Below are 13,654 nucleotides of genomic sequence, written 5' to 3'. Positions count from 1 at the left end.
GTTTTTCTATATAAGCCTTTAAATAACATGATAAAAGTAAATTTTTTGGGTTTTTAAAAGTATAGCCTTAGTTTGTTCTTAAGTTTGCTGTAGTACTTTTACTTTTAGTGTTAGTTAATCATATAGATATGTTACAAATAATGAGATACTTAATTGAGCAAAAAATATCTTTTAGTTATAAAAAAAATGAGTAAAACTAAAACTTGTTACTTAAAAAAAAAAAATTACTAAAACAGTGGCGGTAAAAAATTTAAACTAAGTTATAACAGTTGTTTTTTATAAAATTAATTATAGATCTAAAGATATTTTATATCTAAAAAAAATATTGTACCGTACTTAAAGTACTATAACTACTTAATTGTTTTCATAACTAAGCATTTGAAAATTAAATAAATAAGACGAAATACCTAATCCAACACATTAAGTTTTGTTTTAATCTGCAAAAAGCTTTGTTTTTTAGTCTTAGAACATAGCTGCCTTCGTATAATATTAACTCATTTGTAATATTTTCAATCATTAAATGTTGATTGTATTTTAAAATTGTTATGAATTGTTTTTCTAATGAAAATTTTCAGTTTTTGAAGCACTTGATGCTATGACATTAAAACTTGTACAAAGAATTTGAAGTAGAGTGTAAAAATAAGATATATTCAAATTTACTTTTGCTTCATTTAGATCTTTTTCTTAAAGTATGAAAGTTTATCTAAAATTTTTTTTTCCTTAAACTAATATTTTTTGTATGGTTTTGTTTTATTTTGTATTTTAAATAATCCTAATGAAATTTTTTACTATTCACCATAAAATACTGATTAATAATTAACCAGAAAAAAGTACATTTGTTAAAACTTAAAGTATTTTTATACTTTTCTGTTCTCGACATGGATTACAAGAGGTCATTTATTATTCAATAGATAAAAATATTTGTTTTTTAGTATTACCAAGTTTTTTTAAGCAGTATTTTTCATGTTTGAAAATTTTTTGTAATAAAAATCATATGAGTAACTTTTGCAATGTTTGGTCAATATTATTGATATAAAATAAAATTAAAAATATTATTAATTGTAGGTTTTTATGATATGTTTCGTTTAAAAAATTACAGTTTAAGAATGTATTAACAGTCTTCTTGTACATTTGACTCAAATTTTCTTCTGTCGACATACTCGTTTTTTTATAGTTTATATTAAGATCTAAGTAAATTTCTTTTAATATAAATATGCTTAAAATGATGCTTTAAATATAAAAAAAAGTATTCAAAAACATGAAAAATATACTTGATTTTATATCGAAAGAATTATTCAACTTATTATTAAACAAAACGCATTTACGTTACATTTAAAACTGTGTACTTGTAATTATAACAATTTTCGTGGTTTCTATAAAATCTGATTGAAGCGCAAATAGAAAATATTAGTCTTAAGATTACTCTCTTCAATACGTTTATGCTGTTTGAGGTTCACAATAAGTGTTGATAAATAACTTAGTTGCTAATTTGTTATTTTAAATTATTTTTTGTTGTTTAAAAGAAGAACAAACAAAAATAGTTCTATTGTGTTTTGCTATGTATGAAAAACGCAGAGTCATACTTAAGTAATAAGTGCCCTTCTTAGTTATTTTATTTTAAAGAGGTTTTTTTAAGTTAAATTAAGTTGTTATTTTTTTCAAGTTATGGAAATAGTTCCTAATCTAGTATATTTTTAAACAGGTTTGTAACAGCTATTGATGGAAATGAACGTCTGAAAGATGCACATTTTCACACAAGGCTAGTTTTTTTAAGAGTAATGAAAAACTAAACCTGATTGATTTATTTGGTAGGAATAAACTAGAAATTGTTTACTGTAGTATTTTTAACTGAATTGAAAAATTATGAAATTGGAAAAAATTGTTTTCTTATGATGACAAACTAGATTTATAAATTGAGAGTTTTGATTTATATTTAGAACCTTAAACCATGCTGCAAATCGAGCTCCTGAAGCAATTTCATTTTGTGCTGGAATGCCTGCTGAAGATACCTACCCATTCAAAAGTATTTCGTTTGAGTGTCACGACGGTACAAAATGTAGCATTGGTGAAGAAGAGTGTCTGAAATTGTCACCTTACCAAGGAGTTGTTGGGTTTGACAAATATAAAATGAAAACTTGTGTTTGTTTTTTTCTAATAAAAGTAATGGAAAAATTAATAACAATATATAGTCGACAAATTTCGAAAAAAAAATCTGTATTTATTAGGATTATTTTAGAAGAATATTTTTTTATAATAAATACATTTATTTATTAATACTGTAAGTTTGATACTTCATTATGTTATTTATTTAATAATAAACATGAAAAGTTTATATTAGTAAACATAAATAGCGTATAAAAAGTAATTAAGATTAGAAAAATTATCCAACAGCTTATTGTATAATTTAATATCATGTTTATAATATATAAGTTTTGAAAATTATCTTTGTTATCGATTGCTTACTTTTTAGTTTTTGAATGACATTTACAGTTTTTATTATTGAACTAAAAGACACTGTTGTGTTTTTTAACAAAAATAACCAATTTAATAAAACTTTTTATTTTAAGTTTAGATAATAATGGACTTATATGAAATATATCGTAATTTATTTTATTTTAAATTTATTTACAGTAAAACATGTATAAAACCTTAATTACAAACATATGTTAAAAATTAGGATAACAAATACATGTTGTGAAATTAAACAAAAAAAGTCTAAAAAATTTCTACCTCAAAACTTTAAGACATAAAACGTTTTTTTTAAATTTAGTTGATTAAAAATACTATCTAAGACAGCTAATTTATGATTTTTTTTGTAAATTTTTTTGCCTTCAAAAACAGTAAAAGTATATTTAGTGGTTACAACAAAGTAGTAGAAAGTAAATAAAACTTTTATCAAAAGAACATCAAACAAACTTACTTAACTCAATACTCGTTTTAATGAATAGTCTTAAAAAATACGTTAACAATAAATACGTCAGGTTATTATAATAACTTTAAATACTCCGTTTTAAAGTTGAGTTTTAAAGTCGTGCAATACTTTTATGTATAACAACCATGAAAATTCTTGTTTAAAACATTTTTTTCTATTTCATTTTATCGTTTTGAACCAAAATACTTCAAACAGAGTTGATTTTTGAAATATTTTAAGCTAAGTTTGTTTTAAATAGTATAAAATTAGGCAATTTTTAACAGTTAAAGAAAATATTTTTCATATCCATTTTTTAGTTAAAAACAAAACAGTTAATTTTTACAAAATTTATTTTATAACGTAAAAATGCTTTGAAAACTTTTTATTATAAACAATTACTTTTTTCTAATAAACTATAAATTAAGCATTAAACTTTAGCAGAAGTTTCATAACAGTAAATTAAAAAAAAACTTATTTTAAACCAACACAAACAAAGTATAATAATTTATTTGAAATAGTTTAAAGATTAAAGAAAATTATTAGATTTAAGTTATAACAAAAGTATTAAAAGAAACAGCTTATTTGTAGAGAAAAAATTAAATTGTAAGACTAACTGATTTGTATAAAAATATTTTTTTATTTAAAAATATCCAACGAGTTTAATAAGTGAGATAAAAAAAAGATTTCTGTGATTTAGTCTATAGTTTAACAAGATATTTAAAAATAAATTGTTTTTAATTGTTAAACTACATTGCCTATGAAGCTTGTAAGATAACATTTTATTGACGTAATGACATAGATAAAACTAAAACTAAACTGAAATCAAATCTTTAACAATTGATTATATTTAAAAGATAAACTAATATACAAAAGTTGATACCCTCCTTTTGCTTTATTAAATAAGATACATTTTGTTCAAATCTTTATATTTAAAAAAACGTCTTTAAATAGTTTTAAGATTTTTATTTAGTATAATAGAAAAGTTTGATTATTTTTGTGTTATTTAATTAAACTGAACAAATGCTAAACGTGTAAATATAATGGTTAATTAAAGGTGGTGTTCTGTTCTTTAAATTATATTAAATCTGTAAATGTTACAATATACTTTAAGAAAAGTATACAAGAAATTGCGTTCACAGTACGTCTTTATATTTATGGATTTGTATCTAAACATTAAAATGATAACTCTGAAGAGAGTTTGGTGCTTATAGCATCAAGTTTGAAAAAGATACAAAGTAGTTTTCTGTTTTAAATTTTATATATAAAAAAATATATAGTTTCTATAAAACAACCACTGATTTTACTTATGTTTCGGACTTTATAGTTCATGCATCAAGTATTTCATCAATGTGTATATAAATGTCAAGCATTCTAAACCAAATTGATAATATATTTGTTTAATTTCCGTTATGTGAGTTAGTTATCAAGAAGAGTAACTAAGGTTTACTACTTTTTTAATTTAAGCTCAGCTACTAAAGTTACATTTAAGTATAAGATGAATTGAGTACAAATTTATTAATTTTTAAAAAAATAGAACTAAAAGTAATAAATTTATTTTAAAATGATTATGGTTTAAATTGAATTAAAAAAATCTGTATACTATGGAAGTTTAAAAATATTAAACGTTAATAAAAAAAAAATTTAACTTAAGTAGGACTTTAAACAATAAACTATAGAAATAAGTTGTACTGTTAAATATATTCAAATTTAGTTGAATATTTTTAATTTAACAATAGTATTTTTTTAGACATTTACCTTTGATTGAATGGGTTCGAAAAATTCACAAATCTTATCACAACCCACATCATTTTGAAGATGACCAAAGTGATCAAAGATTTGACGTGGCAATAACAGAAGGTGCAGCTGCCGCATTAGCTTACGTGTTTGGTGTACTTGTAGAAGAAGACGATCTCGTTTTGTTAGAAGATTATGGATTTGGTGCTACTAGAATAAAAGTTAATACGTACTTTACTTTACAAAACCTTCGGTCTCGCAAAAATAAATATTTAGCAATAAAATAGTATCGTAAACTTTTAAGAGTTGTTTATATAATAGTTAAAATATTAAAACAAAAACTGAATATATAAATTTTTAACTAACAATTGTAGATTTAGTATTGAAAAAGAATATTACAAAGCGAATTCAAATAAACATACATGTTTTTATTATAACTAAAAACTTAGGTAAAAATGAGAAAAGCAGACTGTGAAGCGATGCAAACAGACGAGTTTGGAATTGTTCCGGAAAAACTGAAGAGTCAACTGGAAAGACTTGCAAAAGAAAACCGTTTACCGAGAGTTCTTGTAACAAACCCTAATGGAAATAATCCTACAGGAACTGTGTGTCCGATGGAACGTAAACACAAAATTTATAAAGTATGCTTTAAACTACTTGTATGTGAATAAAAAAATCTAATTTAACAGTTTTTCAGATTGCTCAAGAATATAATTTAATGATTGTAGAAGATGATCCTTATCATTACATTCAGTATAACAAAGTATGTTAATTACACTATTTAAACTTAGTAAATTTTATACGTAGTACATAGAAAAAATATTACTTTTATTATTGAAATAAGTTAAGCTGACACACAAACAACTACAAAAAAATTAAAAAAAAAATTGTTTTGTTATTATAAAAATCTTTATAGAAAAACTTGAAATTTACTTTTATTTTCTTTGAACTTTTTAAAAAAATGTCTTTTTTGAAGTTTAACTTTTACACCAACAATAAATTACAAATAACAGGTTAGAACGATGAGCTACCAATCAATAGACGTAGATGGTAGAGTAGTACGAATAGACTCTGTATCTAAAGTTAGTACTGGTTAAGTGTAGTGACAAATATTGTTGTAATACTTTATACATTTAATATGTGTGAAAAGTGTTAATGTCAAGTATATAAATTTAAAATGCGAATAATTTTAAAATATATTTAGCATGTTTAAATAATGAAATGTATACTTCAGTTATTTTTTAAATAATAGACACTTTACCAAAAATTGATAACGTACTAGCTATTTTAAAAAGTTAAAAATAATTAAGTAAAGAAAAGTAAAAAAAAAAATTAAAGTTGTAAAAACACTTAATTTTAGACAAAGTGTTGATTAAAGTAAGTTTAGTATAAGTTTAGTACAAAATATGAATTAAAATATTTTTTCAACAGTTATTGGCACCTAGTCTAAGAGTAGGTTGGGTCACAGGACCTCATGCGATTGTTTCTCGTGTGGTTTATTTTCATATGACATGCACAATGGGTGGTTCAACTCTTTCTCAAGTTTGCATATATTTACTACTGATATTTTGTACTTCTTACTATAATTTTAAATACTCGCATAAAAGGTTTCTGTACTTATACTATATATATCATTTATGCTTTAGTTGTGTATCTTTAAGTTATGGCAGTTGCTTAAACTTTTAGTTGACTTTTAAAATACAGCTTGTTAAAAATACCTAATAAACAAACTTTTAATGATTATGTGTACTAAGAATTACTAAATAAATTAAAATGTGTAACAAAATTTTGAATTAAGTTCTTCAATAATATTATGTTTTTTGTAAACAAAGGTTACCCTTCTAGCTAAAATAAAGTAGATAAATGTTTTTTTAATGGTGTGTAAAAAGAATTTTAAAAATAAAAGTTAGCGGTTGAAAAGATGTTTGAAAATTGGAAACTCGAAGGCTTTGAAAAAAGAATAAACTTTTTATCAGATAAATACAAAAAATTGAGAGATATAACGTTGACATCATTGGAAAAATGGTTTAAAGGTTGTCTAGATATATTTAAAGTAACTTAATTATCTGTAGAACTAATAGATAAAAATTATTAATACTAGTGGGTAATTAAGTCTTATGCTTTTTAACATAATTAATTTATTATAATCTAAAACTACTTGAAAACTTAACAACATTTTCCTTTTACATCTACTTAAATACATTTTAGTCTATCTTAAACAAACATGGCTTCTTTAAACTAAATCAGCTTAATTCATACTTTAGACTTAGGTGAATGGTCAGTCCCATCTGCTGGAATATACTTGTGGATAAAGCTAAAATACTGCGAAAGTTCTAACTTTCTTGCAAATGTTGAAAAAGCAAAAAATTGGAAAGTTTTTGTTGCACCTGGAATAGACTACATATGCAATCATTCGGGTACGACACCTTTCTTCAGAATATGTTTTTCGAGAGTAAACGAAGAAGTTATTGATGAGGTATAATAAATCAAAACTGTTTTTAAATGATCTATATTCTACTTAGAAAATTTAGTACTTAAAAAAATAATCTAAAAATAAATAATTTAGTTTCATTTTATGTTCAAATCAGTTAAATTTATTTTCATACCACGGATTTTTTTTATATATAATAACAATATTCCAAGTCTAAAATATATTAATTAAAGATTAAAAGTTTAAACTTGTATTTAACTAAAATAAAGGTTATTTTTGTTAATTGATTTTGATTTTACTTTTAGGGAATTCAACGACTAACTGAGTTTGTGAAGTCAGAATCAAAGTGAAGTTTCTACCAACTTCTTTGTATAAATATCATTGTTGAGAGTGTTTTCTTTCGTTATTTCATCAATTAATAAATTGAGTTTTTTAAACTCCATTAAGTAAATTAAAACCATTTGTTTTACAAACAAAACTAAAAAAGTTGTTATGTTATTTTACTTTAATGTAAATTTTTTCTTTAAGTTCAAGCTGTTTATTGGTAAATATTTTTTACTAGCATTGCAGTAATTGAAGTAAACTACGCTGTTGTAATTAAAGTAAACATTTTTTACTTGAAATGAATCACTTTTTATATATTTATACATTTTTTCTTGAAAAATGAATAAAAAAAATTTCAACATTAATTTGTTAGACTATTATTTTATTAAAGAACAAAGCAAGTTTTATGAATATAAACTTTTTTTGATAGACGAACATCTTATGATTTGTCCTGGACAAGACATTAAAAGGTATCCGTGTTGTGCAACTCGATAACCGAAAGGTTCTTCGCGCTCCAGGTCCTAAGACAAAATACTTTGAGCAACTTTATTTTTGTCTTTCAATAAACTATAACATAGTAATCTTAACAAAAAAAATGCTGGCTATGAGTTGAAATGTCTACTTTATACTTTTTTATGCAATAGTTTACTAATGTTCATCGTTTATTGTTTAGTCTATAGTTTATTGAACGACAAAAAATAAGACACTCAAAATATTTAATTATTGCACCTGGTGCACGAAAAACCTTTCGGTTATCGAGTCGCACACCACGAATACAGTTTTATGTCTTGTCTAGGACGGCATATACAAATTAAAAATATCATTTTAAAAGTTTAACTTAGTTGAAAATACTTATATATATAAGTGTATCTAGTACAAATTTTCAAAAGTTTATATTAACAGTTAAACAAAAGAAAATTAAAGCCATTCATAAATTTGTTTATACTTATTGATATAATTTATCTCTATTTATTTCATTTCGATAACGTGTAAGTTCAATTTACACCTAACTGGTTGTTTGACTTCTACAAAAAAATATTTAAACTTACAGCTTTGATTAGAGAGTAACATTGATGAAAGAACAGTTTGAACGAAAGTTATTACTTTAAGTAAGTAAAATTTAGAATATGGAAATAAGGAATATTTAAAACATATAACAGAATACATTTCATTTTCCTTAAATTTATTTAGTACTTTTGTAGTAAGGCTCATCAGAAATTTTTTTTTACTAAATTGGAATGAATACAAACTGAAATAAAATCATATTGAAGTTTAAAGTTTGAAATACAAAATGACGTAATAATTAAATGTTAAATACTATAATGGCATATATACTCTTTAAATTGGTATTTGAAAACTTCAGTATCCCCTCCTGTTTTTGACTTTCGAAACCTAATTTAGTTTAAATCTACAAAAGTATAAAGCAAAAGCACAAACACTACCATTTTTATAAGGAATCAGCAACATTTATTGTATAGTAAATCATTCAAGTAATCAATAAACGATTTATGTTTTTTGTGTTTTTTGTAGATAAAAAATAATAAGCTACCAGTAAATTTACTTCGATTAGATTTTTTTTACAGACATGTTATTTTATCAAATCAAGTTATACACATTGTACAAAGTAAATTTTTTATTGCTTTTGCTAAGTTTATTTTTTGGTTTTATAAAGCTCTTTTTGATTTTGAATTCAAAGTATTAGTTTGGATTTACCTGACTTTTTAAACTTTTACTCATATTCCGTTGGTTGTACTATATAACCCTTAAATACTTGATAAAAGATTTTTTTGAATTTTTTTAATCAAGCCTTAGTTTGTTCTTGCTGTTTGCTGTACTATTGTTACTTGTAATGTTATTTAATCATATACATATGTTACTAATAATGAGATACTTAGTTAGGACATATTGATATTATGTTAAAATGATTTTTTATTTACTTGATTTTGTACTTTGAGTTATTAGAAAACTGAGTAAACCTAAAATTTTACACTTTAGAAAAAAGAAAATGACTAAAAAAACTGACAGTCAAAAATTTAATCTAGATTATAACAGAAGTGTTTTATAAAATTAATTATAGATCTAAAGATATTTTTCTATCTAAAAATATACTGTACCGTAGTTAAAGTACTATAACTATTTAATTGTTTTTATAACTAAGCACTTGAAAATTAAATAAATAGGGCGAAATACCTAAACTAACACACTAAGTTTTGTAATAACCAGCTAACAGATTTATTTTTTGATTCTTTGAACTAAGCTGCTTCGTAAAATATTAACTCATTTGTAATATTTTAAATCACTAAATGTTGATTTCTACTTAAACTTATTATAAATTGTTTTTCTAAGGAAAATTTTCAGTTTTTGAAACATTTCATGCTATGAAATTAAAACTTGTACAAAGAATTTGAAGTAAAGTATAAAAATAAGATATGTTCAAATATACTTATGCTTCATTTAGAACTTTTTCTAAAGTATAAAAAATTTATCTAAAAACAAATTTTTCCTTAAACTAAAAAATATTTTTTGTACGGTTTTGTTTTATTTTGTATAGTTAATAATCTTAAAGAAATGTTTAACTTTTTACTATAAAAAACTGATTAATAACTAACCAGAAAAAAATACCTTTGTTTAAACTTAGTATTTTAATAGTTTTATGTTCTCGACATGGACTACAAGAGGTAAATTATTATTCAATTAATAACATTATTTTGTAATGATTTTACGATCATTAAATTTTTTAAAATATTATTTTTCATGTTTGGAAAAAAATAAATAATAAAAAGCACATAAGTAACTTTTAAAAACGTTAGTCAATATTACTGATAGAAAATAAAAACTATTTATATTATTAATTGTAGGTTTTTTATGTTGTGTTTCGTTGAAAAATTACAGTTTAAGAATGTATTTACAGTATTTTTGTACATTTCAAATCTTTGACTCAAATTTTCCTCTCTCGATATACTTGTTTTCTTTTTTAACAAAAAGTTTAAAACAAGATCTAAGTAAATTTCTTTTAATATAAGAATGCTAAAATGATAGCTTAATTATAAAAAAATTCTATAAAATAATATAAAAAATTTTACTTGATTTTATATAAAAAATTTATTAAACTTATTATTAAATAAAACTTATTTAAGTTATACTTTAAAACTGTTTACTTGTAAACATGACAACTTTCGTGGAATTCTAAGAAAAATCTGATTGAAGCGCAAATAGAACATATTAGTCTTAAGATTACTCTCTTCAATACTTTTATGCTGTTTGAGGCTCACAATAAGTGTTAATAAATAACTTAATTGCTAATTCGAGTTATGGAAATAGTTCCTAATCTAGTATATTTTTAAACAGGTTTGTAACAGCTATTGATGGAAATGAACGTCTGAAAGATGCACATTTTCACATAAGGCTAGTTTTTTTAAGAGTAATAAAAAACTAAACCTGATTGATTTTATTTGGTAGGAATAAACTAGAAATTGTTTACTGTAATATTTTTAACTGAATTGAAAAATTATGAAATTGAAAAAAATTGTTTTCTTATGATGACAAACTAGATTTATAAATTGAGAGTTTTGATTTATCTTTAGAACCTTAAACCATGCTGCAAATCGAACTCCTGAAGCAATTTCATTTTGTGTTGGAATGCCTGCTGAAGATACCTACCCATTCAAAAATATTTCGTTTGAGTGTCACGACGGTACAAAATGTAGCATTGGTGAAGAAGAGTGTCTGAAATTGTCACCTTACCAAGGAGTTGTTGGGTTTGACTAAAAAATAATATTGAAAACTTGTGTTTGTTTTTTCTAAAAAAAGTAATGGAAATATTAATAATAATATATAGTCGACAAGTTTCGAAAAAAGAATCTGTATTTATTAGGATTATTTTAGAAGAATATATTTTTTAATAAATATATTTATTTATTAATACTGTAAGTTTGATACTTCATTATGTTATTTGTTTAATAATAAACATGAAAAATTTATATTAGTAAACATAAATAGCGTATAAAAAGTAATTTAAGATTAGAAAAATTATCCAACAGCTTTCTGTATAATTTAATAGCATGTTTATAATATATAAGTTTTGAAAATTATCTTTGTTATCGATTGCTTACTTTTTATTTTTTGAATGACATTTACAGTTTTTATTATTGAACTAAAAGACACCGTTGTGTTTTTTAACAAAAATAACCTATTTAATAAAACTTTTTATTTTAAGTTTTAGATAATAATGGACTTATATGAAATATATCGTAATTTATTTTATTTTAAATTTATTTACAGTAAACATGTATAAAACCTTAATTAGAAACATATGTCAAAAATTGGGATAACAAATACATGTTGTTAAATTAAACAAAAAAAGTCTAAAAAATTTCTACCTCAAAACTTTAAGACATAAAACGTTTTTTTTTTTAATTTAGTTGATTAAAAATACTATCCAAGACAGCTAATTTATGATTTGTTTTGTAAATTTTTTTTGTCTTCAAAAACAGTAAAAGTATATTTAGTGCTTACAACAAAAGTGGTAGAAAGTAAATACAACTTTTATCAAAAGAACATCAAACAAACTTACATAACTCAATACTCGTTTTAATGAATAGTCTTAAAAAATACGTTAACAATAAATACGTCATGTTATTATAATAACTTAAAATACTCCGTTTTAAAGTTGAGTTTTAAAGTCGTTCAATACTTTTATGTATAACAACCATGAAAATTCTTGTTTAAACATTTTTTTCTATTTCATTTTATCGTTTTGAACCAAAATACTTCAAACAGAGTTGATTTTTGAAATATTTTAAGCTAAGTTTGTTTTAAATAGTTTAAAAATTAAGCAATTTTTAACAGTTAAAGAAAATATTTTCATATCCATTTTTTAGTTAAAAACAAAACAGTTAATTTTTACAAAATTTATTTTATAACGTAAAAATGCTTTGAAAACTTTTTATTATAAACAATTACTTTTTTCTAATAAACTATAAATTAAGCATTAAACTTTAGCAGAAGTTTCATAACAGTAATTAAAAAAAAAACTTATTTTAAACCAACACAAACAAACTATAATAATTTATTTAAAAATAGTTTAAAGATTAAAGAAAATTATTAGATTTAAGTTATAATAAAAGTATTAAAAGAAACAGCTTATTTGTAGAGAAAAAATTAAATTATAAGACTAACTGGTTTGTATAAAAATAATTTTTTATTTAAAAATATCCAACGAATTTAATAAGTGAGATAAGAAAAAGATTTCTGTGATTTAGTCTATAGTTTAACAAGATATTTAAAAATAAATTGTTTTTAATTGTAAACTAAATTACCTATGAAGCTTGTAAGATAACATTTTATTGACGTAATGACATAAATAATACTAAAACCAAACTGAAATCTAATCTTTAACAATTGATTATATTTAAAAGATAAACTAATATACAAAAGTTGATATCCTCCTTTTGCTTTATTAAATAAGATACATTTTGTTCAAATCTTTATATTTAAAAAAACGTCTTTAAACAGTTTTAAGATTTTATTTAGTATAATAGAAAAGTTTGATTATTTTTGTGTTATTTAATTAAACTGAACAACTGCTAAACGTGTAAATATAATGATTAAATAAAGGTGGTTCTGTTCTTTAAATTATATTAAATCTGTAAATGTTACAATATACTTTAAGAAAAGTATGCAAGAAATTGTGTTCACAGTACGTCTTTATATTTATGGATTTGTATCTAAACATTAAAATGATAACTCTGAAGAGAGTTTGGTGCTTATAGCATTAAGTTTGAAAAAAGATGCAAAGTAGTTTCTGTTTTAAGATTTATATATAAAAAAATATATAGTTTCTATAAAACAACCACTGATTTTACTTATGTTTCGGACTTTATAGTTCATGCATCAAGTATTTCATCAATGTGTATATAAATGTCAAGCATTCTAAACCAAATTGATAATATATTTGTTTAATTTCCGTTATGTGAGTAAGTTATCAAGAGGAGTAACTAAGGTTCACTACTTTTTAATTTAAGCTCAGCTACTAAAGTTACATTTAAGTATAAGATGAATTGAGTACAAATTTTTTAATTTAAAAAAAATAGAACTAAAAGTAATAAATTCATTTTAAAATGATAATGGTTTAAATTGAATAAAAAAAAAATATATATACTATGAAAGTTTAAAATATTAAACGTTAATAAAAAAAATGTTTAACTTAAGTAGGATTTTAAACAATAAACTATAGAAATAAGTTGAACTGTTAA

General features: G+C 22.5%; 1 protein-coding gene across 1 annotated transcript; it reads left to right on the top strand.

The window, feature by feature from the left end:
- The first annotated feature begins 878 nt into the window (after positions 1-878).
- LOC145847310 (kynurenine/alpha-aminoadipate aminotransferase, mitochondrial-like) lies at positions 879-7,426 on the top strand. Its single transcript, XM_082953563.1, has 11 exons — positions 879-892; positions 1,703-1,759; positions 1,938-2,111; positions 4,659-4,866; positions 5,095-5,286; positions 5,343-5,408; positions 5,659-5,727; positions 6,077-6,187; positions 6,552-6,678; positions 6,910-7,121; positions 7,382-7,426. The coding sequence occupies exons 1-11, from the start codon at positions 879-881 to the stop codon at positions 7,424-7,426; spliced, it is 1,275 nt and encodes a 424-aa protein (XP_082809689.1).
- The last annotated feature ends 6,228 nt before the right edge of the window (positions 7,427-13,654 follow it).

The sequence above is a fragment of the Thalia democratica genome, unplaced genomic scaffold (genome assembly GCF_965202585.1).
Source record: "Thalia democratica unplaced genomic scaffold, ktThaDemo2.hap1.1 HAP1_SCAFFOLD_878, whole genome shotgun sequence".
NCBI lineage: Eukaryota > Metazoa > Chordata > Thaliacea > Salpida > Salpidae > Thalia > Thalia democratica.
Note: the sequence above shows the minus strand (reverse complement) of the source record. Positions and strands in the feature narration are given on the sequence as shown.